Source organism: Tasmannia lanceolata, unplaced genomic scaffold, assembly GCF_043159265.1.
Source record: "Tasmannia lanceolata isolate RefF3 unplaced genomic scaffold, GAP_Taslan_0.1 ptg000016l, whole genome shotgun sequence".
NCBI lineage: Eukaryota > Viridiplantae > Streptophyta > Magnoliopsida > Canellales > Winteraceae > Tasmannia > Tasmannia lanceolata.
The window spans coordinates 7,709,812-7,736,769 of record NW_027518693.1 but is presented as its reverse complement, the minus strand read 5'-3'; the positions used below and the strand labels follow the sequence as shown (position 1 = coordinate 7,736,769).

Genomic DNA, 26,958 nt, shown 5'->3' with positions numbered 1-26,958 from the left:
CAAACGAAATCCCGGAGAATTTTTGCCCTTGCAACAAAAAAACAAGCAAGCAAAACAATAAAGGTGATTAATACCCTTGCATGTCACATTTACATAATCAAATCGTTGACTAACCCATTGGGGATGGTCCCACCCTAATTAGGTTATCCTGTCAAATAATCCGTCTATATGAGCTTCTCAACAACTGTTAACCCATCTATTATTGTCCACGTTGATCAATGGTCTTGATCACACATGTATGCCATGTGGGACCCAAGGTTGATCATTAATTGATCATTAAGATTATATCTTAGCAATAAATGCATAAATAAGTTACAAATTTTTTTACATTTATTTTTTATGGGATTTGCTAGCAAAGGTATTTCACGGATGGTCTGTTGCGTATGAGAGCCGCCACACAGGCTCACTTTTCAGCAGATTTTGTCTTCATTCATGATGTGGCTGCTCTCACATGCAACAGACCATCCACGAAATGCCTTCTGTGATGGACACTAGCAAATCTCATTTTTTATTGTATCTATTTTTAGAGGAATGATAGATGCAAGGGCACTCTTTATGCAAGGGCAGGAGAAGGGCCCTTGAATAGATCCACGTCATCAAGTGCAACCGCAACCGAATTAAATATCTCAACCGACTTTAAAAATGACGTGAATCTATTCAATTGCCCTTCTCTTGCCCTTGCATAAAGAGGGCCCTTGCATCTATCATTCCTCCTATTTTTAACCTCATTAAACAGTTTTTTCCGTTTCTTTTGTTTTTTTACATTACTCATGTTCTCCCGTAGCTCGTGCTGTTTTCTTGTAAAATGCAGGATAAAAGCACAGTGTCTAAAGCACATCCTACTGCACCACACGTGCTACAAATCTAGCACAAAAGGGTTTCTATGAAACCTAGAAACCCGGCTATTTGCAAGATTACATTTAGTAATAGGGAAGTGATATATCCCCCTTTTATTACATGGGACACCCAGCAGCAGTATACGTGGCAATCAGCCCCATTGATTTTTTCTGACGTGAAGTACATCAGCCCCTCTTCAGTCAATGATACACTGCTGCTAGGTGTCCCAAGTAATCAAAAGAGGTGGATTTATCACTTCCCTAGTAATATTACTGGGGAAATGATATCAACATTCCCACGTTTTAGTAAGATGGGTGAAAGTGTCTTATCGTTTTGCATTTAAAAGGCTATAAGAAAGATATTACAGCTCTCATAATTCTCTTTCAAGCCCTTTAAATACTAAACGACAACATACTTCGAGCATGTTATTATAACATTGCAGTGTTGGTATCATTTCCCTTTAACTAATGCAACCGAAGGATGAGAAATCTGCAATCCGACCACAAGCTCCCCAAAGGAACATATTCAAGAAGAAGCTCAAAGCTCCTAGCACCAAAAATGTTAGACATTTCTTTATTTCATCCAAAAAGTCCCTCCCAAAGTGGCACTAGGGCTGGCAACGGGGCGGAGCGGGATGTTACATTCCCCGTCCCCACCTCAGGGAAAATTCCCCATCCCTGCCTTGTCCCCACTTAGGGGATGGCATGGAATCCCTGTCCGCGCCCCACAGGGAATATCTAATCCCTATCCCCATCTCGTCCCCGCCCCGCTAAAGGGCAAAGGGTAGATTTGGAATTTTAAAAATATAATTTATTTTGATAATGCTAATTATGCACTGTTAATAGCATAATGCAAGGTAGAGCGGGCCAAGAGCCATCCCCATCCTCACTCTGGGGAATTTTTAAAATCCCCATCCCCGTCCCCGCCCCAAATGGGGCACGGATCCCTGTTTTCAGGGGTGAAGTTGCCAACCATAAGTGACATATGTTCTTTAACAGCAAAAAAGGGTCCTAAAACTGCTCTTCCTAAAAATAGAAATATAAGAGAACTTCTGCTGGAATTCTAATAAAGTAAACTTTCCTCCCTTCTAAACTTCTAAATCCCTAAATAAAAGTGATCTACTTGCAAAAGGAAGCAAAGAAAATTACTAAGGGAAATGATATCTGCGCCGAAGTGTTTCGATAAACATGAGCTCCACTTGTTTGTCATGTAGTATTTAAAGGGATATTAGAGGATATTACGGTTCTCAAAAAGCTCTTTAAACCCTTTAAAAATATTGCACGACAAACAAGTGGAGCGCCTGTTTATCGAAACACTTGGCGCAGATATCATTTCCCAATTACTAAACGTAATCTTGCAAATAGTCGGGTTTCTTAGAAACCCTTTTGTGCTGGATTTTTGGCACTGACTCTAAGTGGATGCGTTTGCATCAATTTCTCCTAATTTTGGTTGATTACAATCAATCCCAAAGTATGCTTGAGTTGATTAGTAGTATGACTAACAATACTCATTTTGTTGAAGCATAAGCCCCAACTTAACAGCTTAAGCTTTTGGAGTAATTGGTCGTTCACATGTAGGGGTGTAAACGAGCCGAGCCGAGCCGAGCTTGGCCAGGCTCGGCTCGGCTCATTAAGCTCACAAGTGAGGCTCGGCTCGGGCTCGGGCTCGAACCAGGCTCGGCTCGGTCAGGCTCGGCCAGGCTCGCGAGCCTTACCGAGCTCGGGTTATATTATGTTCACACCCCTCATTTTCCCTGGACAGCCCTATTTAGCGTAATTTGACTATTGTTTTTACACTATGGGGGGTGGTCCAAGTAACAAATGGGGTTCCAAAAATGAAGTGACATATTTTGCCTCCCCTTTTCACTCCATGGACAACCCTTTTAGTGTATATATTAATATATAATATATATATTTAAATATATTAAATTCTTAACGAGCCGAGCTGAGCCGAGCCTGGCCTAACTCGGGCTCGGCTCGTTAAGCTTAACGAGCCGAGCTCGGCTCGGCTCGTTAAGGATTCGAGCCGAGCTCGAGCGAGCCTCCGAGCCCGAGCCAAAATTGACACCCTTATTCACATGGTAATTTCCTAAAGGATTCATTAGCGGGCCCCAACTAGTTTGGGACAAAGGCTTAGTTGAGTTAAGTTGAGTTGGTCGCTTCACATTGTAATGAGCCTTTGCCTCACAGCAGGTCTTGGGTTCAAAACTCAACTACTCCTCAATATTAAAAATCTACTTGACGGAGAGTGTTGAAGCATATGTGATTAAATAACGCCACCAGCTTAAACTTTTGGAGTAACTGGTCGTTTTACACAGTTCACTACTCACGACCCATTTACAAATCACTTCAAGAAAAGTGCAAAAAAGTGATCAAATAAGGGCAACAGGAAGAGGACTTCATCATATGCGGCGGCCTAGCAGAGCAAATTTAGTGAGATAAAGCCTTATATCAACCGTCACTTCTGTAAGAAATTAGGGTTAGGATGATAAACCGTGTTTTTACCCATACGGGGCCATATGCTCAAGGTTTTAAATTTCGGTTTCAGGGTAGTTTCATACCTCACTGAAACCGAAATTTTATCCGAAATCCCAAAATTTCAGCCGAAATTCCGTAGAAGCAGTTGAAATGTCGTTTTCTTGGGCTGAAATAATTTCGGCTGAAATTTTGTAAACGAATAAAAAATTAATATTTTATCAAGTATTTCGCTGAATTTTCTGAAATTTCAGCAATTTCGGTTTCGGAACGTTTCGGTTTAGGTCCTCACCGAAATTTAAGACCTTGCATGTGCTTACCATATCTCAAGCATCTAAAATGAACTTAAACATTTGGCCTTTAAATGGACTGGTTAGAAAATAAAACTGCACGACTCCACTTCCCTCGGGAAATTCTAGACGAACAGAGGGTTCTTATGCACGGAGAGATTTTTTGAATATGAACTACCATTGAGGGTCCTAGTAAACGAACTTTTTGGTTCATTGAATAGGTGGACCGACCTATACAGCTATACTTAATGCATGCCAATGCATTTTTCGGCAAAGCAACATGACAATATGAATATTTCAGATTGGACCCACATCTAGAAGGCTGGATTGGATAGATCTTTCTCCTCATTTCTCTGGTATCAATCTTTAGCCAGCCCAGAGTTGGCTAACTCACTTTAGATGTTGATGCTGACAGTTGCATCTTACCAACTAAAACAGGAAAAAAAAAGTGTTAGAATTTTTAAACAAAATAATAAAAAGATTTGAAAAGTCAAAGATGCTTTTTCTTTTTGTTTAAAAAAAAATTTGGAGGGAAGATTCAAATTATGTTTCCCTCTCTTGTTTTAAAGCAAAAGACTTTTGCATATGTGGGGACTTGAACCCAAGACCTTGGTGAGTGTGCTTGTGGTGTGTTTTCAAAACCAAAACCGTTTTTGTCTTTTAATGGTAATTAAGAGAGAAACGTTTATGTCTTTTAATGTTAATTAAGAGAGAAACGTTTATGTCTTTTAATGGTAATTAAGAGAGAAACGTTTTTGTCTTTTAATGGTGATTAAAAGAGAAACGTTTTTGGTCTTTTAATGGTAATTAAGAGAGAAACGTTTTTATTTTTTAATGGTGATTAAAAGAGAAACGTTTTTTGTCTTTTAATGGTGATTAAGAGAGAAACGTTTTTTGTCTTTTAATGGTGATTAAAAGAGAAACGTTTTGGTCTTTTAATGGTGATTAATTATCCTCCAACAGTCATATTCTCATCTATAAAAAGAAGAGAACAGCACCATTGGAGGAGATAGTTTTTTACAGAAAACATCAAAGTTTCTGCTTGTCTTCTTCCTTTCCTCCGTTCTGATCTGAGCACAGTTCTACGGTGATTCTGGGTGGACCAGTCAGCGAGTGCACGTGGACTGGAGCCAACTTTGGCTGTTTTATCTTGGAGCATCGGTTCGCGGATCCCGGTTTGCACCGGTAGGAGGCGGATACGATTCTTAAGGAGAGTGACCAGTGGCACGACTCAGCCTTCTTCTTCTCGATCTGTTTTACAGAAACGTTTTCTACAAAAGCTAAGTACTGATTTATTTACATTTCTAATTTCTGGATTCAATCAAGCCATATATCAGATCCTACTAGACAACATCTAATTTGTCCAACAATCTTAAGAATCGTATTTTTCAAATCTGATCATATGGCTTCTGATAATCCGAACCCAACTTCTGTTGATACCATCTCTGTTGAGAATTCCAATCCAACGGTTGTTCGCACCTCTGTTGTGAACAGAATTCTCAACACCATTCCAGATTTTTCCAAGATCGAACGCCTTACTGGATTGAACTATAAAAGATGGAAACAACAGATCTTGTTTGCTCTACAACAAATTGGTGCCGCTTTTGTTCTTACACAATCAAAACCATCTGAAGATTCTGCTGATTTTGAAAACTGGAATAATGCTGATTATATTTGCAAGAACCATCTCTTGAATGGTTTGTCAAATGACCTTTATAGATGATTACTCTAGATACACTAAAGTATATCTTCTTAGAACTAAAGATGAGGCTGAACAAGCCTTTATCAAATATAAAAATGAAGTGGAAAATCAGTTAGATAGAAGAATTAAAAGACTTAGAACAGATAGAGGTACAGAATCAAATGGTATTATCCATGAAACCACAGCCTCTATAACTAAGTTCTGTGATGATAATGGTATTATTCATGAAACCACAGCCCCGTACCAACCTGAATCAAATGGTATAGCAGAATGAATGAACAGAACATTAAAGGATATGTTTAATGCTATGTTGATAAGTTCTGGTTTACCCTTGAACTTGTGGGGGGAAGCACTTCTTTCAGCTTGTTATATATATAACAGGATACCTCCAAAGAAAAAGGGTCAAATACCATATGATCTGTGGCATAACAAAATGCCTAGTTTATCTCATTTGAGAGTTTGGGGTTGTTTGGCTAAGGTTGGAATACCAGAACCTAAGAAAAGAAAACTAGGACCTAAAACATGTGATTGTGTATTCATAGGATATGCTCAAAATAGTACAGCCTACAGATTTCTAGTTTTGAAATCAGTTGAAAATATCCTTGAATATAACACTATAATTGAATCTAGGGATGTTGAGTTCTTTGAACATCACTTCCCTATGAAGAAAGAAATTCCTAAAGAACCTAGTAATGATTCAAGAAATCAACCTGAAACTGAAAAGGAATTGGATTCTGAGTTTCAAGAACTCAGAAGAAGTAAAAGACAAAGAAAAGAAACAAATCTAGGAGATGGGATGTTCACCTATCTAATAGATAAAGATCCTGTAACTTACTCTGAAGCTGTAACATCTCCAGATGCTGTATTTTGGAAAGAAGCTATTAAAAGTGAATTAGATTCCATAATAGAAAATCACACTTGGGAACTAGTGGACCTTCCACCTGGAACAAAAGCACTAGATAGCAAGTGGATATTTAAAAAGAAGCTAAGACCTGATGGGACAATTGACAAGTTTAAAGCAAGACTAGTAGCTAAAGGCTTTAGACAGAAAAATGAGATAGATTATTTTGATACCTATTCTCCTGTTGCTAGGTTGTCCACCATTAGGATATTATTAGCTATAGCTTCTATTCATAAATTGGTAATACATCAAATGGATGTAAAAACAGCTTTCTTAAATGAAGATTTAGAAGAAGAAATTTACATTAAACAACCTGAAGGATTCATTGTGTCTGGTCATGAAAATAAAGTTTGTAAACTAATTAAGTCACTGTATGGTTTGAAACAAGCACCTAAACAGTGGAATGACAAATTTGATAGTGTCTTAATTACAAATGGGTATAAGATAAATGAATCCGACAAATGTGTTTATAGTAAGTTTAATGGGGATAAAGGTGTAATACTTTGTGTATATGTAGATGATATACTAATTATTGGTACTAATTTGGACATAGTAAAATCCACTAAGAGATTTTTAATGTCAAATTTTGAAACCAAAGATATGGGTGAAGCTGATGTAATCTTAGGGATGAAGATCATCAGAAAAGAAAATGAAATAATACTGTCTCAGTCTCATTATGTAGAGAGCATTCTAAGGAAATTTGGACAATATGATAGTTCACCTGCAAAGACACCTTTAGATTGTCAGGTACACCTAAAGAAAAACAAAGGTGAGATGGTATCCCAAAAGGAATACTCAAGGATTATAGGTTCAGTGTCATATTTGATTAACTGTACTAGACCTGACATTGCTCTAGCAGTTGGAAAACTTAGTCAACACACTCATAGACCAGGACATGAACACTGACAGGCTTTGACTAGGTTGTTAAGGTAGCTAAAGGGTACAATAAACTTTGGACTGCATTTTAAGGGGTATCCTGCTGTCTTAGAAGGCTATAGTGATGCGAATTGGATCTCTGATTCAAGAGATTCAATGTCTACCAGTGGATATGTATTCACCCTTGGTGGTGGTGCGATTTCTTGGAAATCGGTTAAACAAACTTGTAGTACAAGTTCCACTATGGAAGCGGAATTTATAGCCTTAGCACTAGCAGGAGCTGAAGCCGAATGGCTCAGGAATTTTATGGCAGATGTGCCTTTATGGCCAAGGCCGGTTCCCTCAGTGTCTTTACACTGTGATAGTCAAGCTACTTTAGCCAAGGCCAAAAGTAAGACCTATAATGGCAAAAGAAGGCATATACGCCTAAGGCATAATTTGGTAAAGCAATACTTGAGTGAGGGAACAATAGCAATCGACTTTGTAAGGTCGGAGAGGAATCTGGCAGATCCTCTGACAAAACCACAGATAAACAAGGTGGTTTATGAGACATCGCAAGGAATGGGGTTAAAGCTCGTGGCATGAACCATTAGTGATGGACACCCAACCAATGTGAAAGGAGATCCCTAGAATTTGGTTCAATGGGTACTAACAAGTCACCGGATGGTTTGTTAACACTATCACCCCTACTCCTAGATGCAAAATGATGAAAGATAGTGTTCACTGCAAATGAGAGAGGATGAGTTATAGACTCTTAATCAGATCATAACCTGTATTGGGTGGTATGTTACTTGCAGTGCATACTTGATGACTGACCTAAGTGAATGTGGAGGTAAGGCCGCTTCCTATGAGAATTTAACGAGTAATTCTCTAGAACATTCATGAGAACCAAGAGGGGAACAAGGCCAAAATGTTCCAAAACTGTGAATGAATCACTAAGGAATCGAATGTAGAGTGTGGATAACAGGTTAGTCAGTTACACCCACGAGGAAAGGTTGAAGGAGTCTAACTCTACCCGTACTCGGTAACGTAATCTGTTTATCCTAAATATCGGTTGAAGTCCAAAAGACACCGGTATGAATCCACTCTATTTTCTAATGTGCTCAGATACTTCCGTTTTCAATTTTCAACTATATTTTGAATCTTGTGGGGGATTGTTAGAATTTTTAAACAAAATAATAAAAAGATTTGAAAAGTCAAAGATGCTTTTTCTTTTTGTTTAAAAAAAATTTGGAGGGAAGATTCAAATTATGTTTCCCTCTCTTGTTTTAAAGCAAAAGACTTTTGCATATGTGGGGACTTGAACCCAAGACCTTGGTGAGTGTGCTTGTGGTGTGTTTTCAAAACCAAAACTGTTTTTGTCTTTTAATGGTAATTAAGAGAGAAACGTTTATGTCTTTTAATGGTAATTAAGAGAGAAACGTTTTTGTCTTTTAATGGTGATTAAAAGAGAAACGTTTTTGGTCTTTTAATGGTAATTAAGAGAGAAACGTTTTTGTCTTTTAATGGTGATTAAAAGAGAAACGTTTTTTGTCTTTTAATGGTGATTAAGAGAGAAACATTTTTTGTCTTTTAATGGTGATTAAAAGAGAAATGTTTTGGTCTTTTAATGGTGATTAATTATCCTCCAACAGTCATATTCTCATCTATAAAAAGAAGAGAACAGCACCATTGGAGGAGATAGTTTTTTACAGAAAACATCAAAGTTTCTGCTTGTCTTCTTCCTTTCCTCCGTTCTGATCTGAGCACAGTTCTACGGTGATTCTGGGTGGACCAGTCAGCGAGTGCACGTGGACTGGAGCCAACTTTGGCTGTTTTATCTTGGAGCATCGGTTCGCGGATCCCGGTTTGCACCGGTAGGGGGCGGATACGATTCTTAAGGAGAGTGACCAGTGGCACGACTCAGCCTTCTTCTTCTCGATCTGTTTTACAGAAACGTTTTCTACAAAAGCTAAGTACTGATTTATTTACATTTCTAATTTCTGGATTCAATCAAGCCATATATCAGATCCTACTGGACAACATCTAATTTGTCCAACAAAAAGAAAAAAAGAAAGAAATAAAAAGGAGAGAGAAAGAGATAAGACCTATATCACGTCATCATGATGTCTAACATAGCTTTCATGTTTTCTATCTTGAAACCAATGGGAGAAGGCAAATGGACCCAATGACTTTAGCCTTTCCAAGATAGTCCATTCCTATGGGCTAGCTTTTGGACCTTGCTTTTCTTCATTAATATTTTGATTACTGAAGAAATGGCAAACCCCCATCTAGCAGGTTCTTCTATGTATTTCCCATCAGGATTCCCATTTTCAAAGGCTTTTATAAAAGATTTTTTTTTTGGGTAGGTAAGCTGGAGTTTGGCAGGACCCCTACCAGTTTATTAATGAGAACAGATTTTACAATCGAGTATACAAATCTCCATTACTATATCTAGTTTCACTGTCCAAAAGATGTGGTGGAATGATTGGGGGGAATATCCTCTCCCTTCCATACACAATTCCTTTTTGAGAGAATCCAATTTGCCTCCCTTCATGTATGAGTAATACTCCAAGAGTTGAATGTATGTAGGTTTTCATTGATAACCTCTAAGAAAGGTCTCTTCTTCCATATAGACACCTCTCAAGTGGATCCCTTACCGATATGATACGCCAAAAGCTCCAGAGCTGATGGAACACGTTAGGCAAGGCCCTTCAAACCTGTCCCATACCAGGCTAGGTCCCACCCAATCCCATACCTAGGCGGGCCTAACATATGCTTGCTGCCCTTTCATGCCAAAACAAGTTGAGCAGAAGAAATGCAGCTGGAAGAAGCCAGAGAGAGGATGTTTCAAGCTAAATACAGATGCATCCCTAGTCAAGGGAGAAGCAAAGTAAACCCTAGAAATTGTGGAAATCAAAATATGCAACCAAACACCAATGTAAGATGACATGACACCCCAAAACCAGTCAAAATGCAAAGTAAACCCTAGAAATTGTGCAACCAAACTAAACCAAAGGGGCATTTTTGAGGCTTTCTTTTTATTTTTCTCATGGACAGGGTTTCGTATCGGAGTCTTGTATTTTTGTGGAAATACAGGTGGCACATTTATTCGAATGGTCATTGATTTTGTAAACCGTTCTGACTGGCATGGTCTTGGTCCCATGCTAAACAAACATCCCATAAGTAAGCTAAAAAGCCTATAAAAATCAACTGTTTAAGCTTCTTTTTAACTACTCTTTTAATTCTGTTTCTATAGAGTGGAACTGTGAAATCTCGAAATCATTCCAAAATAACGCAGAATTATGAAAGTGACTCCCTTTTGCCCCGAATTTTCCCTTTATTGTCCTTTTGGAACAAAACTACTGGGCACATTCTTCGTACAAAACACCATCTTCTTAACTCCCACACAATCAGAAAAACACTCCAGAAAATGATTATCAGGAGTGTCTTTAACTTTTCTCAGGCAACTCTAAACATGGCTTGATGGATCAAAGGCCGGAAATGTGGGTCCCCGGTTGATTCGGGTCCCCGGTTGATTCGATATACCCCATCACATACATGTACACGTGGCACATCAAAGCCCGAAAGTAAGTGTCTGGAAAGAGCCCATCGTATTGTATTATTAGCAATTTTCTATTAGTTAATGGCTTATTAGCAATTTTCTATTAGTTAATGGCTTCCAAAGTGATCTTTAAGTTAAACTAACTTTATTTGCAAATAAGGATCGAGTTTTGTGGTATCTAAATACGTCAGAAGGAGCCTATATGTGCCCAAGAGAACCACTGTCAGCCACCCATGATTAAAATATTAGAGAGGTGGGTATTACATAGGCTAGGATTGGAAGTGCCTTCATGTAAGCACTCATGGAATATTTAAAGAGAAGTAGGCCACACAGATATGCCATGCTTGTGTGAACTTTATAAAGAGCACTATGAGAAGCCCACAAGGACATGCAAACATTGCCATCAGAAAAAAGATTAAGGGAAAGTCATATCTTTACGAGATAGTGCCATAGAAAAGACAGTGCACATGTGAGTGGGCAATTAATTTGATGAGGCCTATGTTAGAGGATATTCAAGAGGGCCACTTATTACCTACCAATAGAATGTCAGGTGAAACACATGGAAAGTCAGGGCAGTGGCACACCCCCACCAGTAAAGGAATTGATCTAAGTGGCAGTCGTTTTCACTAATATGGGTTTTCATGCAATACACCTCATGCCTTCTTGATTATTATGCCGCAGGCTCTGTATAGTTGCTATAAATAGATCCATATACATTGATAAACATGAGTATATATATATATATATAATCATTTCATTCTAGCAAAGTTTACGGGCATTTTATGCTAATTTGAAAATAGTAAGGGCGATGATACCCCCCCCCCCCCCCCCTTAACGTGATTTGACGTCAAAAGGCGTTAAAGTTGCCCACCGTTCACGTTATAAGGGGGTGAAATTAGACAAATCAATATCAGGCTATGATTTAGCTGACACTTTGAATTTATTATTAACCGTTTGACAACTCGTAAACATACTGCTATAATTATTAGACTTAATGTAGGTGTTTTTGCTAGTTTTTTTTATGTACTGTGTCAAGTTTGAAATAATGTTTTATTATTGAATATTGTGCTTACATGCACTTTTATTATAATTCTTCTTTTATTATTAACTGATATCTCCCCCACCCCCTTCTCAAACCTCAACCTAAACAAACCCGCATTCCAATATTATAGTCACTGTATCCTATCAGTGTCTCTTTCCCGTTATGCAACGGAGACTAAGAGAACTAGATTTTATGGTGTTGGTTTTATATTTTTTAGCGTAAACTCATTAGTCATTTCATCCTTTTTGGAGCATTGCATTTTCTACTTTTCTTTCCTCTCGCCTATTTTCTAGATTAAAGGTGAAAATTGTGCCTTTCTTCTCTCAAAATTTTGCTATCGGTGCCTAGGAAAGTGGCGTCTATATCTCTTCTTCATAGCTTTAAGTCTATTTTTTTCCATTTTGGGTTGTTTACACATAGCACAGTCTCATAGCAAACTGATAAGAATCGAAGTACCTACTATTAAGGGTGGTAGTACAAGGATAAGTAAAGACGTATAATCACTGACTCTCAACTTGACTGGGAAAAATTATATGAAGACTGGCTGTATTGCCACATCTAGAGACATAGAAATAATTGAGCTGTTTCAGAATGGGGACAGCAAGCAGGGGTTTATTTTATCCTTGGATTGGCTTGCTATACTCTGTTCAAGCAGGGGTTTACATGGACAAAATTGATGAATAGAGGACAAGATAATTTCAAAATAACTTATCCAAGTAGGATAGCCAATCCCAAGAACAGCATATCCAAGGATTTCTGTCCTTGAGCTGAATTACCCCAATATGGCCAATACTTGCACTTTTAGTGATCCAATGGCCAAACTATTCATGTGCTGTCCATATATGAATGAGCTATGCTTCAAAATGTTGTCACGTGATGGTCCTAACCCTCCAATTTGTAGGGTTTTTACCTCTAATGGTGGATCATTAACTGCTTAAATGTAAAGGACTGTATACCATGTAAGTCTATGTTGCCTTAGAGTGTCATGCCAATTGGAAGGCACTGAGTGTTAGAAATAAATCTAGCTTTCCTATTAAGCTGAAAGTTTCCAAAAGAATCTAAAAGATCTTATAGATGTTCAGAGAAAGATAGAGGTTATAGAAGTATCTATAGCAAGCTTAAGTGATTCTAAAAGATCTTCGCTACGAAAATCCACAGAAAATAGGGAGAAGGGAGTATTGTAGGCAGAAGGCCTTTTATTAAGTCCAAAACTGGTTATTGGGCCTTAATGATTTCGATATCCTACTACAGGTTTTGCAGGAAACAAAATGTTGGTGCTGAGTGAAAAGCAAGCAAGCAATTTTCCATGTGATCTAAGAGAAACAATTTTTCCAAGTAGCCTTGTGTGGCTGGGTCGGTTAGTTGGCTCGACTCTTTTTGTTATGGTCTGAAGCTACTTTAGGCCCTCAACTATTTAGTTATTCTGCTTTATGTTGCCATCATCTCTGGCATATATTCAATGGAGTTGAGAATTTGACCCCACAAGAATCTAGTATTAGTTTGATAAAATCCCTCTTAAATGGTTCTATATATTAATATAATATTTATAAAATTATGTTTCAAAACCATTTTGTAAAAATGCAATCCTTTAAAATGTACAGAAAAATCAACCTAATGTTACCTTAATTAGGGAGGAGTCTCTGCCACAGGATCTTACTAGCAAAATATTGGCATAATGAGAGATTTGAAACTCATTTTTGAAAAATAAAATAAAAAAATCAGTGTTATACATAAGATGGAACCCAAATTTTCATGAGGTGAGATAGATCTCCTTGAAATCCATGTCCCTTTGGAGACAACCGGTTTAATTTAAACTAGAATATGACACCTGTTTTGTTTATCTTTATAAGTTTTATATCAAAGATATTCTTATTCCATTTAGAAAGCCCATGATTTAGTGGTATATAGATTGGGAACAGATCTCATTGATTCATTGTATTATATTTTTGTGATTCCCCTATGTGCTAGGATACACTATTTTAAAGTTACTACGCACTAGTAGGATAATGAAATATATGATATAGGTCTAAACTGGGAATTGAAAAATAAAAAGAAGAGAAAATAAAGGTAGGTAATCTGAATACCAATGACCAGCTTTATAACAAAGTTGAAAAGAAACTCAAATAAGAAATGTAAGGTGGGTCTGATGGAAATGGAAGTACCATTCAAATGCCTAACCAAATAAGTTTAAAAAATTCAATCATTGAGTTAATCCCATCTTTCTAGTCTAAACTGTTATCATCATTCTCATGCAACCATAGTTACCATTTGAATTATCAAAAAATCAGAAGGAAAACTGCCCATTTTTTACTTCTATAAATAAGCACCACAAGTGTCTGAAATCAAAAGACTTTAGAGTTCACAACTTCTCAATTCTCTTTCATGGACTTTGTATTCTGTGATACTTAATTTAGAGTCCTTACCAGGCTTTTGCTCAACTTCTTGGGTTCTGCAATGATCCCGGCAATGCGCAGGCCGCAGAGCCCTTTTCAACAACACTGGTTATTTTTATGAGATAACCATTCAGGGTTCCTCCAAACACTTCAAATGGGTTCATCAGAAAATGAACCTTGCTCTGTAGAAGAGCTCAACGTCAAAGGTAGTGCTCCGGCCAAGACGACTGCATGGGTACTTAGTGCTGCCGAACCACCGGGTCTATGGCGTGAGCTCATCAGTTCAACACGAGAGACTGTTTTTCCTAGTAAAAACAAGTCTTCTTTGTCAATTGAGAAACAACCCTCATGGAAACGTGTCATTATGATCTTGAAGGGTCTGTTTCCGATCCTTCGTTGGGGACAAGAGTACACAACACAACAGTTTAAGAGTGACTTGATGGCAGGTTTAACACTTGCGAGCCTCAGCATTCCACAGGTAAACAGAAGTATAGTTTTCTGAACATTCAATGAGAATTATTCTTTCTTCTCACTTTTTCTACTTCTTTAAAATTTTAAATTTCTTGCAGAGTATTGGATATGCTAGTTTGGCAAGGCTTGATCCTCAATATGGTCTCTGTAAGTTTTTTTTTTTTTTGGCTATTTAGTTACTATTTTTTCTTCATTTTCTTAGAAGACAGGTATTCTATTGTAAATTGAACTGTATTTTGTATCTTCCCTACTTCTATTCAATAAAAAATGTCTAATTGGATTTTTTTGTAGAGAGTTAATTGCTGTTACAGTTTACATTCTGCAAATCAATTGTCCTTTCTATGAAAACTTTTTCAAAAGATTAGTGGTGCAATAGAGGAATTTTATCTGGGTTTAAGATTGTCTAATTATGGGATATTCATTTGATTAAACCAGATACAAGTGTGGTTCCGCCTATGATTTATGCTGTGATGGGAAGTTCGAGAGAGATAGCTATTGGTCCGGTCGCTGTTGTTTCACTCCTTTTGTCCTCCATGATTCAGAAAACAGTAGACCCATTTGTCGATCCCATTGCCTACAGAAAGCTGGTTTTCACTGCAACCTTCTTTGCTGGGACCTTTCAAGCTGCATTTGGGATGTTCAGGTGCATATGTTGAAATTAATATCATATGTTATCGATTAAGGAGTACATAACATAAAAATATGTATTATTTTATTAACTATTATTCATGGGTTTTGCAGGCTGGGTTTTCTTGTAGATTTTCTTTCACATGCTGCCATTGTTGGGTTCATGGGAGGTGCAGCAATCGTAATAGGTCTTCAACAATTGAAGGGACTACTTGGGATTAGTTACTTCCCTACCAAAACAGATGTTATCTCTGTCCTGGAAGCTGTTTGGACCTCACTTCATCGTCCTGTAAGTTTTATTTTTGAGTGGCTCCTTTAAGTTTTAGTAAAAGCCAAAATATAGAAAAATTAAGGGAATTTCATATCTGATATAATATAGAAGAAAGTACTCCCCATGAGAAGATATATACCCTTCTCTTTCAAAGAAAATATGGTTAACTTCAATCTACAAATAGAAAAAAGGTTATTTTTTCCATCTAGTACTATATGAAGCCATGAGAATTCATAACTCTCTCAGCTCCTACTAGGCAAAATTCATGAATCATGCTATTCACTCATAAATGAATAGGCTGTTATTGTTATTACATGGTTTTAAGGTTACTTTTATATTTTACATTGGAGGACAATAAAAATGGGGCCACAAATAGCATATTAAGATGACCGTCTTTCAAATATTTTAAAGTTAACAGATAAAAATATAAAACAAGTATAATCAGATTTTGCATTTCAATTTAATTCATTCATCTTACAACATTGCAATCCAATTAAGCATTTGAAGAACGATGGTTATGATTTTGAGGAATATGCAAAATATATTACTCAAAATGAAAATGGAGAACCATAAATTCATTCTTTTATTCCTACATCAATAATCAGTAAAACATCCCTTTTTATCACTTTCGGATAAACTGATCCATAGTTGGTAGTTTATAGAAATGATGTTGTACTGATTTTTGTAGAATCATGCTCATTACCTGTGGGTTCATCATTTCTCACAAAATTCAACTGTCTCTTTTGTGTGTTCATCATACCAGTGGAACCCTTATAATTTTCTCCTTGGATGTTCATTCCTAATCTTTCTCCTAATTACCAGATTCTTAGTAAGTACTGTGAATCATGATATCTCATTTTCAGTTTAGGTTATCTATTTGATTTCTTAATTAACTTAACAATTGAATGGTTCTCAGGGAAGAAGAAACAAGAAACTCTTCTGGTTACCAGCCATTGCTCCTCTGGTATCTGTTATTTTGTCAACTCTCCTGGTTGTTGTGACAAAAGCAGATAAACATGGAGTCAAAATAGTGCAACATGTAAAAGGAGGCGTAAACCGAAGTTCAGTTCAGCAATTGCAATTCACAGGGCCTTTTGTAGGAGAAGCTGCAAAAATCGGTTTGATTTCTGCTATCATCGCTCTCACAGTATGTCTATATCTATTTTGCTTTCCCTTTTCTCCTTGAGTTTTGTTTGTCAAGATTGAAATAACTCAAAATTCCACACATCTCAATTATACTTTACTTATTCTTCTTCATTATTCTTGCTTATAATTTATCAATAGTAGTTCAGAGCCAAACAAATCTGACTTTCATAACAGCACGATAACCTAACATTATCAGGAAGCCATTGCTGTTGGCCAATCTTTTGCATCTGCAAAAGGTTACCATCTGGATGGAAACAAGGAAATGGTAGCTATGGGATTCATGAATATTGCAGGATCCATAAGTTCATGCTATATGGCAACAGGTAAGCTTCTTCGGTAAGTTTTCAACCGGCCAAACTCATGTACTTCCTGAATTTGAACTACGGCCTATGTGTAGAGGGTAGGTTGTCTCATAGTTACTAGGGTGGGAAACACAGATAAAAAATAGAGGGGAAACGAGAAACAAGAAAACGATAGAAAATTGCATGAAATCGCATTGAGAAACATCGTAGGAAATGCATTAGAAACATTTCAAAAACGATAAAGAAACGGAAATGAAAACACATGAAACACAAGGAAAATAAGAAATATATGGTTTTGTAAATTTCAAATTTGTTAATTTCAAATTTCTATTTGAATATTTCCTATTTTTTATTACAATATATGATATTGTTTTCCTTTTTAATATCTATTCCACAATATTTTGGTGTGTTTTTTCCAAAATGATTTCCATAAGTTTCATACCTGCTTCCACACGTTTCAAATACTTTTTGTACGAGTTTTTCATACGTTTTTCAAGGTTTCACACATGTTTCACATAAGTTTCTCATTTGTTTCCTATGTGTTTCTCGTGCGTTTCCGAAATGTTTTCCCAATGTTTTTTATCATGTTTCCGAAAGTTTCTGAAACGCATTTTGGGGGAAACAGGTTTCCCACCCTCTCAAGAAGTTTCCGGCTACTATGGGTTGTCTTACACATATACACGTACACACAAATTACCCACAATAAATATTAACCATTTTATCTGTTTGAAAAAAAAAATTGCAGGTTCATTCTCTCGCACAGCTGTAAATGTCAGTGCAGGTTGCCAAACAGCAGTCTCCAATATTGTCATGTCCATCACAGTTATTATAGCTTTGGAGCTGCTTACTAAGCTGTTGTATTTTACCCCTATCGCAATCCTGGCCTCGATTATTCTATCGTCTCTTCCAGGACTGATCGACATTAAGGAAGCTCACAGCATCTGGAAAGTTGACAAACTAGACTTCCTCACTTGTGTTGGAGCATTCTTTGGTGTGCTATTTGCATCAGTGGAGATCGGTCTTCTAGTTGCTGTAAGATTTGATAGTTGAATTCAGATCTCTTTCACGTTATTTCAGTCCGATCTTTTACTGCTATACATATGGTTGTCTATAACCATTGTTAAAAACACTGAGATAATGAAACTGATCAAACTACCAATGTACTTTCTTAATATTCAAAGCAATTAAAACAACCAACCACACTAGTATCAACTTAGTTTTCTGAATTAGTTTGCTATGTCACAGGTAGTAATCTCCTTTGCGAGGATCTTGTTGAACTCAATCAGGCCAAGAACAGAAGTTCTAGGAAGAATTCAAGGGACGGATAATTTCTGCAGCATTAGACAATATCCTATTGCAGTCAAAACTCCAGACCTCCTGATAACCCGAATCGATTCAGCATTCCTTTTTTTCATCAATGCTAATTTCATTAGAGAGAGGTAATAAAACAACAACATTACAAAGAAAATATGAACTTCTGTTATAATTCCAAGGGAAAGTTCTCAAATGGTTCAATCTCCAAATGGGTGGACCTCACTTTGTTTCAGGATTACAAGATGGGTGAAGCAAGAACAAGAGGAAACAAAGGAAGGCCCAGAACAGGGAATTCATTCAGTAATCATCGACATGTCAAGTAAATTTGTTCATCTAAATTTGATACCCATTTCATTAGCCAGTACCATTATGCTTTTTCTAAACTGGTTATCAATGTTATTCAGCTAGTTGATTTGATGGTATGAATTTTCTTTTTTCTGACTGATAGTTTCTGGCTGCAGATGTAAGGAATATAGACATTTCTGGGATCCTAGCATTAGAAGAACTACATAAGAATCTGGTTTCCCATGGATTACAGGTAAGATAAAAGATATAACCCATGTATGTATCAAGTAAAACTCCATAGGGTTATCTAAATTTGGCTGAGTTTGATCTAATATTCTTGTTAAAATTCTTCTGCAGCTAGCTATAGCCAACCCAGGGTGGCAAGTGATTCACAAGCTGAAGTTAGCCAAGTTTGTGAATAAAATTGGAGAAGGATTGTTTTTCCTTACTGTGGATGAAGCTGTGAATGCATGCCTGGGGTCTAAGAAGGATAGTATGATGTGCTAGTGTGTGAACATAGTGTTTGCCTGTGGGTTTTGTCACAGAAGTCTTGGTAAAAGGCTTTGTTGTTCTGTGCGTTTTATGTAATCTGTGTAAGAAAGAGTGCAAGTAGATGCAATAAGTTTGTGTGTAAGTTGCAATATATGTATTAAAAGAAGTGAGATCTGTGCAGTTAAAACGAGAATTTTACAATAAACTAGCAAAATAGTGTTCCTGCACAGGCCATCAATATTACTGGTAGGGGCCCACCACTCAACAGCCCAGATTGTTAATCTTGTGGGCCCACTGGGTGTGGGCCATATCTAAAAAAAACTCCTCCGACTGAAAGATTCCAGCCATCCAAATGAGGTGAGTAACAATTGGAAGGGTTTCATCACCCATAAAGCTGGTTCTCCTCCCTTCAAACTTCATAAGCAGATTACATACCTGCTTGGCTAGTGGCTAGCAACATTATAGGTGGGGCCCATTGTCCAGTTATCAAAAGATTCATCTAGTGGGACCCATTGTGAATATGACCACAAAAATCTTCTCCGTTGGACAATTCTAACCCTTCAATCGATGCTTTGCAAATGGGCGTTTAAGATACAACCAACTGTTCTTGTTCAAAGGGAAAAAGCTCACTTATCAGACGGTTAGGATTGTCCAATGAGGAGATATTCAACAGCTGGGTCAATCAAATGATCAAATCTTGATCACTGGTAGGCCCTCCTGTACGATTGCTGGGTCAAAAGTAAAATAGAAAACCACCTCCCAAAAAAAAAAAAACAGATGCTCTGGAGATTTTATATGGTGTAAGCCCTTATAATCTAGTATTTTTCAAAAATACTACACCGCCCCAAGTAGGGGTGTAAACGGATCGAATTCGGAGCGGATATGGCTATATTCAAATTCGATTACAGTATACACTATCCGAATTCGGATTCGACGGATATTTAATATCTATTACCGAATTCGTATCCGTCGGATATTGTTCGAATTCGGATATTATCCGTATCCGTTTATCCAGTAAATTCGAATATTTTATTGCAGCACTTTATCTTTTTTCTCCTACTTACTCGAATGAATTTTCCAAACCCTAAAACTAGACATCTACATTCTCTTCACAAAATTAACTCTCAAACCCTAAAATATATGAGATCCTCTTCTTCCTTTTAAATCGAAGGCAGAGAGAGAGAGAGAGGGAGGCGATGGGGATGGATGATAGTGTTGGTAGTGGTCTTTGGGTTTTTCCTTTTTTTTTTTGTATATGATGGAATGGATTTGGGTTATTTTGGTGAAATGAGTTTGGGCTATTTTTGTTTTTATTTTATTTTTTCTAAAAAGAATATTCACTTTTCTTATAGAAACAAAAGATAGTGTGCCATTACTAAAAATAAATATTAATGATATTATTAATAATGATTTACTTCTTGGATTCGGATGTTAAACGGATCGGATATACCATTTACCAGATTCGCATCCTCTAAGAGCCGGATATCTCATAAACGGATTCAGATAATATCCACTTGAAACGGATTCGGATAATATTCGCTTTAAATGAATTCGGATGCGGACGGTAATCGAATTTCCGAATATCCATTTACACCCCTAGCCCCAAGGTTGCCAGAGCAGGAATCGAAACGGGAATCGAAAGTGAGAATCGAAACGGGAATCGAAAGTGAGAATCCTACTAAAGGTTGCCAGAGCGGGAATCGAAAGTGAGAATCGAAGGCTCCCAATGAAAAATCCTACTAAAGGTTGCCAGAGCGGGAATCGATGGCTCCTAGGGAAGAATCCTGCTTCCTTGCACCGCCCACACCATAGGATGATCCAATCCGTCCATTTGATGGGCCACGATGTAGATAGGTTGTATCCCAAAAATCCTTTCCATAGGATGATCCCAACCCTGCGATCTATTGAGGTGTCTATGATATACAGTTCTGCTATAGATCAGAGGGCTAGGATCAACCTGTGGAAATGATTTTTTGGCCACAACCTATCTACATTGTGGCCATCATATGGCCGGTTTGGATCATCCTATGGTGTGGTCCGTAGAGTACTTTTTGAAAAATACTTACTATACGGGCTTACACCATATAAAAACGTGATGGCCTACATATGGTGTGTGGTCGTTTGGTGCAGTATTTTTCAAAAAGTATTGTACGGACCACTTCATAGGATGATCCAAACCGTTCATTTGTCGAGCCCCCAAAATCAATTCCATCGGATGATCCTAACCATCCAATCTATAGACATGAGGTTAGGATATACATACAATAATACGTATATACATACAATAATAAGAGGAAGAAGAAGGCTATCTTTTTAAGAATAGATCGGAGGTTAGGATCATCTGATGGAAATGATTTTTGGGGCACAACCCTTTTATGCTGTGGCCGGACAAATGAACGGTTTGGATCATCCTAGGAAGTGGGCCGTACGATATTTTTTGAAAAATACGGGATCATACGGCCACCCACCATAAAAATCTTATAAAAGGAAGAGAAGCATTCTGTTTTTCTTATTTTTCTCTTCAATTCAATGGACGCCGAAGGAGAGCAAAAGGAGGAGCAGGTAACAAGGCCCAAGCCCATTACAGAGGCCCAGTTCCTCTCATGGAAGCGCCAGAAGGTTTGCGTTTCTTTTCTTCTTCTTTATTTTCTGTATATTCATGGAAAATGAAAATATTTGGATGAAGTTTTGTAAGATTCAGATACTAGAAATTTGAATACAAAAAGGGTTAGATAACGAAAGCAAGTCTTTGTGTTTTCTATTTATGTTTAGGGATTTTTATGTTATGTATTCTTTCTAGATAGTTTGAGCATGTGGGTGTTGTACTCTATAGAAATTTTTAGGGTTTTTTTTTTTTTCCCTCCTTATACATGTTTAATTCTTCTTGATTGAATTCCAATTTACTTGTGTTCTCGGTTCTTCCAATTGGTTTTACTAGCCAATTATTCTTTTTTTTTTTTTTTTTTTGAAATGGTCCACAAGAATAATTGCAAATTATTATTATTTTAAATGGTCCAAAAAAAATTGCCAATTACTCTAATCATAAAGAATCCATGTCTGTTTCATGCCCATTCTACCATATTCACAAGAAGAAAAAAAAATAAAAAATCATGTCTGTTTCATTTGACCGTTTGGGCGTTGTCGTTGTTGTACAAAAGTTTGGGTTTTTGTCAATCTCCTTATCGCAGTTCGAGTTGGCAGTTCCTCTTGATTGAAGTCCAGTTTAAATCCATTAATTGAACTTTTGGAAAACAAATGAATGTATTGCATTTTGAAGTTTTTTCTTTTAATTTTTTCTTGAAGTGTGCAATTGTTGTGAATATTGTTTCCATATGCATGAATTTGGCCTACTTCTATTGCACCCATATTAACATGATATGATACAAAGTATCCTAGAATACTTTGGATACGAATAGTAGCTCTTAACTGCAGAAGTGGGAGCAAGAGCCAATAATTGTTTAAAAGTCAGTGGTATGAACATTTTTTAGGCAACTGTTAGTATTTTCAAAATAATGTATACTGATTTTCGGCAATGTCCAATTCCAAAGTTTACAATTAGACTGGAAGGTAGAGATAAAGGTTGACTTGATGAGACCATTATAATGGTGCAAGTCGTTAAAAGAAAGGTGGCCTTGAAGTGGGAAACTAGATCTAGAACAAGTTGTAAATGGTTAGAACCTGTGTTATTGGATTACTTGGATTGGATCTGTACTTCCATATGGGATTAGTATGTCATACCCGTTTTGTATGCACTTATTCAGAGACTCCATTTAAATATTATCATGGCTAAGCAATTGGCACTTGAGAGAACTCAAACATCTTGGTGGCCTGTTCTTGTCAGGGTAGATATACAAAATCCTGTTTTTAATGGCAAATTAATTTATTAAAGCAAAGGGGAATAACATCACTATCGAGGTGGTCAGATACAAACACAACGCGCTAAACAAAACTAACAGAGAAATAGCACAGGGAAAACTACGAATACAAAGAGATCAATATGGAAGACGATCAAATAGCTCTACTCTGGTCCTGACAATGCCACCTCTAGCTAGATGATCAGCCTTAGCATTGCCAGATCTCCTAACATGCTGAAAACAAATAGGGTGGGCCTCTAACCTCTTATGACTTTCTTTAACCATCTGCATGTTAAGGGAGTCCACTTCCACAATGAGTCGGTTTAAGTGTCCAACACACTATAGTTAGAAAACCGAATGCAATACAACAACACCAATACTTCCGCCTCATTAAACCCCAATCGGGCCAGCAAAAGCCCACTTAGTCAAGACGGTCTCATCTCTTAGGAAACACCTGACTCCCAACGGCCGGGGATTGCACATATTAGATCCATCAAAACTCAACTTTCGCCAACCAAGGGCCCAGGGAAGACCAATGTGGTGACGGAGAATCGCTATTTTCCACACTAGTGTATACATTCTTCCAGAAAAATCTGAGGGCATAGCTGGAGACGAATCCTCCTGATGGTAAGCGCAATCACCTTCAAGAAGATGAGGTGAGGGTCTTTCACTTTGCCCTTACATACAAGGTTAATTCGTTCTTAACAAATGGTCCAAAGGGTAGCAAGAAAAATCAGGCTCCATAACATTTTCCTTCTTGGCCATGAGGCAAGCGCCCAACTGTCAACTAGTTCTTCCAACCTGAGCTGAAATACTTGTAGAATACCAAAACGAGTTATGTCAACAGTCTCGCCTCGCCTACTTGTAAATGCATCGCAAAGGGGTCCATGATAGGAAATCTTCGACTTCTTAGAGATCTACTATCAAAATCTTCTCTAAACCCTGAAACATCTGCATCGCCTTGCAAACTTCAGCCTCACCTCACCGGAAACCCAAAACCCTCATTTTCTCCTCACCGAAAGCCCTGAACCTCACCGCAACCTCATCAGAAATCCTAAACTGCAGCCTCTCATTGCAAACCTCAACCTCTCCTCATCGGAAGCCCTAAACCTCAGCCTCTCCTTATCGGAAACCCTAAACCTCTGCATCTCCTTGCAACATCAGCCTCTCCTCACCAGAAACCCAAAACAGTAAGCTTTGATTTAACATCAAAGCATACGATGGCTGAAAAACCCATGGCCCTGTGTCAATTACAAAATATTGCTTAAATCTAAGGAATGAAGTTGGTGATGGAGCTAGGGTAAAACCAAAAGGAAAATACACCAGCGGATCTGCCAGAAGAAGGAGAAATCTTGGGGGAAACTGATTCTGTCTCCACCGATGATGGGAGGGAAAGTCACCTATTCTACTGTTAAAAGAATCATGGTCTTCTTGTTTGGTTGCCCTTCACATATTCAAGGAGGACAATGCATCAATAAGAATAGCGGACTGGTTTGGGAACAAAGGTGTTTCAAGCATTGTTTCAAAATGTGGATGTGGGTCAAAACGCGGCCAAAGCAAATCCTAGTTGAATCGTTATGAGGCCGCCGAGTACTCGGTTGACGTGGTCATACACGGAAAATCCCAAGGAGTTTTGATTGACTTCGTAGGGAAAACGCGGATGCGGACAAGAATGCGGCCAAGATAAAAGGAAGTCAACTTGGGGGAGTCCACGATGACGCAGGGGAGTTCTGAAACTATGGTTTCAAGTAGTGAAATGTTCTTAGCTTCTCCTACTGCCATTGGAAACATGCTTCATGAAGATGCTTCGGGATACTGCTAATTCAGAGTTCAGATCACTAATCCTTGAATTCCCTGTTTCTATTGTATGGGTTGGTCTCTTCCACTGTGTGCCTTTATTTTTCTTTTCTTTTCTCTATCGGGCTGATGCCCCGTTGTTGGAATTCATTCCTCGTTTTGTATTATTAAACTTACGCTTATCCAGCAAAAAAAAAATAAAATAAGAACCCAAATTTGGAAGGTGAATTGATCTTCTAAGAGAACTGTTGAGACTATGCATGCAAGTACATATAACCACTTGTGGAAGGAAAGTCACCTATTCATCCCAGATATTAAGGGTCAGACACTTTTGAGTTTTGGTTGGGTGTTCTAGCACATGCTTACTCACCACTTGCTTTACATACATGCTATATTTTAGCGAGGAAAGCTTATTTACGGAGGTTAATTGATTTTTTGAGAATATTTTGCTGAAAATGTGTTTTTTTTTTTGGAAATTTTTTTGCTGAAAATGACTTCATGTTTTACCCACCACACAGAAGTTAAACATCTGCATAAACATTTATGACACTAACTACAACTGTATCTTACCATTCTTCAGAAGAGAAAAAAAAAACACTACAACGGTATCTCTGTCCATAATTTCAAGTTGCCTAAAGTATATCAACTGGACTCACCTACTACGTGCCCATACCCATTCTCATTCAACATTGCTCATAGATGTTTTCAATAATCTAGACCACACAAGCAATTGTTTTGCATGCTTATCCTCACTTGTATGGATAATCCAAACAATGAACAAGATTCAATGATTGCTTGTGCCTCAGCAAGCTTTTGAGATAGAAAAAGGTTAACAACTGAGAAGTTTGCATTTCGAGTTTTAGCAACTTTAAGGATTGAACTTGTACAGCGTAGCACACAACTCGTACCTATTTATTTTCTGTTTTGAGGTTTTGACATCTAATCTGATTCATTCTTTTCGTGAAAATGTTTGCGACCATAATTAGTTCCTATTTGCCATTCGAAAAATAATTAAAAATAATTATTATTTCCAATTTATGTAGAATGATAATTACTTTTTTGGGACTAATTGAGATCAGTTCATCTGCTTATGCAGGATGCTGATACCTCGGCTAAACAAGCAGAAGCAGCTCGAAGACGTGAAGAAGATGTAATAGCAGGGACAGTACAAATGAACGGCCGTGAACTTTTCCTGCATGATCCTAGTGTATTCGATAATACCCTTTACTGAGCTTCTTGAGGTTAGTTCCCCTGATTGAATGCATCGTTCTAGCACTTCCCTTTATCTGGTCTACTGGTTCATTTCTAGTATGTATAATGTACAGTTCCACTGATTGAATGTATCAAATGGGTATAAATTAGAAGTTCATTGAAAATTAGAGTTTTTCCTTGCATTGCTACCCAATCTTCCATTTTTTAGTACTAAGCAAATTGCTTTTTTTTTTTCACTCCAATGAATTGTAGATTATCTGTATTTCTTGAAATTTAAAGACTTGCCTCCTATTATTTAACATTTGGTTCTGTCCTGAAAATTCATGCTTGCTATTCTTGTATTTTTCTTTTAGCAGGTGAACCTAAAATACAGCATTTGAGAAGAGAGAAAATCATTTGTAGAACTCAAACTTATGCGAGGAGAGGTACCTTTAGAAGCGATGGACTGAAAAAAAAATTCAATGTAGTATTTGTTGGAGTAGTTTTTCCTTCTGCTGTTATTTATTGTACTTGCTATTCACAGGGGAGTGCAGCTGTTTAACCTTTTACTTAATTTGATTGTAATGAGAAGAAGCATGTGTTTTCTGCATTAGTTAATCAAGAGATTTTTTTTATGGGTTTAATAAGGGAATCATACTGTGAGATGTCATCATCTGCAAACCTACAGTTTGGTTTCGTCGTATGCATGCAACTTGGGTCGGGTTGGGTTGAGCTTTGGCGTAAAAATGAATTGGAATCAACCCAAACCTGACCCGATTTTATGGTAAAAGCTCAAACCGAATTCCCAAAAATCAACCCCAGTTGCACCCAAAAAAATTGCATCCCTGTGTTTTTGGCGCTCATTTGGGGCAAATCATCCAACTTACGACTAGATTAGAAGATGTGATTTTTCGATTAAAATGACAGGTTTGCAGTTGTTCGTAGATCGGCCAATGATGTCGCCGACCATCACGCTAGAGAGGGGGTTTCCAAGGATGCCCTCACACTTTATGACGCTCTTCCTCCGTGATCTCTTTGTTTTTTGTTTTCTCTCTCTGTTTACTGGTGTTGGATCCTTCTTGCTGCGTTTTCTCTTTTCTTATTTTCTGTAAATCGTGCTGCATTTTCTCTTTTCTTATTTTCTGTAAA

General features: G+C 37.5%; 2 protein-coding genes across 4 annotated transcripts; both read left to right on the top strand.

Annotated features, from left to right (window-relative positions):
- Positions 1–13,820: 13,820 nt before the first annotated feature.
- LOC143848739 (low affinity sulfate transporter 3-like) lies at positions 13,821–19,154 on the top strand. 2 transcript variants are annotated; one of them, XM_077357760.1, is made up of 12 exons: positions 13,824–14,537; positions 14,629–14,677; positions 14,966–15,173; positions 15,272–15,446; positions 16,192–16,257; positions 16,345–16,575; positions 16,771–16,897; positions 17,622–17,908; positions 18,122–18,315; positions 18,424–18,509; positions 18,652–18,728; positions 18,833–19,154. In XM_077357760.1, exons 1-12 carry the CDS (start codon positions 14,214–14,216, stop codon positions 18,980–18,982), a joined length of 1,974 nt encoding a protein of 657 aa, XP_077213875.1. In that variant the 5' UTR covers positions 13,824–14,213; the 3' UTR covers positions 18,983–19,154. The 2 variants fall into 2 exon arrangements, with proteins under 2 accessions (XP_077213876.1, XP_077213875.1); XM_077357761.1 differs by lacking the exon at positions 16,771–16,897 and having other exon boundaries at positions 13,821–14,537; positions 16,345–16,546.
- A 2,280-nt stretch (positions 19,155–21,434) lies between these two features.
- On the top strand, positions 21,435–26,427 carry LOC143848463 (zinc finger CCCH domain protein). 2 transcript variants are annotated; one of them, XM_077357416.1, is made up of 3 exons: positions 21,435–21,586; positions 25,715–25,859; positions 26,187–26,427. In XM_077357416.1, exons 1-2 carry the CDS (start codon positions 21,497–21,499, stop codon positions 25,847–25,849), a joined length of 225 nt encoding a protein of 74 aa, XP_077213531.1. In that variant the 5' UTR covers positions 21,435–21,496; the 3' UTR covers positions 25,850–25,859; positions 26,187–26,427. The 2 variants fall into 2 exon arrangements, with proteins under 2 accessions (XP_077213531.1, XP_077213530.1); XM_077357415.1 differs by having other exon boundaries at positions 26,184–26,427.
- Positions 26,428–26,958: the final 531 nt, after the last annotated feature.

Excerpts from the sequence above, each read along its gene's own strand:
- LOC143848463 (XM_077357416.1), top strand. The coding sequence starts at position 21,497 with ATGGACGCCGAAGGAGAGCAAAAGGAGGAGCAGGTAACAAGGCCCAAG. Across the intron at positions 21,587-25,714 it reads TCTCATGGAAGCGCCAGAAG|GATGCTGATACCTCGGCTAA; the intron begins GTTTGCGTTTCT and ends CTGCTTATGCAG.
- LOC143848739 (XM_077357760.1), top strand. The coding sequence starts at position 14,214 with ATGGGTTCATCAGAAAATGAACCTTGCTCTGTAGAAGAGCTCAACGTC. Across the intron at positions 14,678-14,965 it reads TGATCCTCAATATGGTCTCT|ATACAAGTGTGGTTCCGCCT; the intron begins GTAAGTTTTTTT and ends TGATTAAACCAG. Across the intron at positions 16,576-16,770 it reads CTGCTATCATCGCTCTCACA|GAAGCCATTGCTGTTGGCCA; the intron begins GTATGTCTATAT and ends TAACATTATCAG.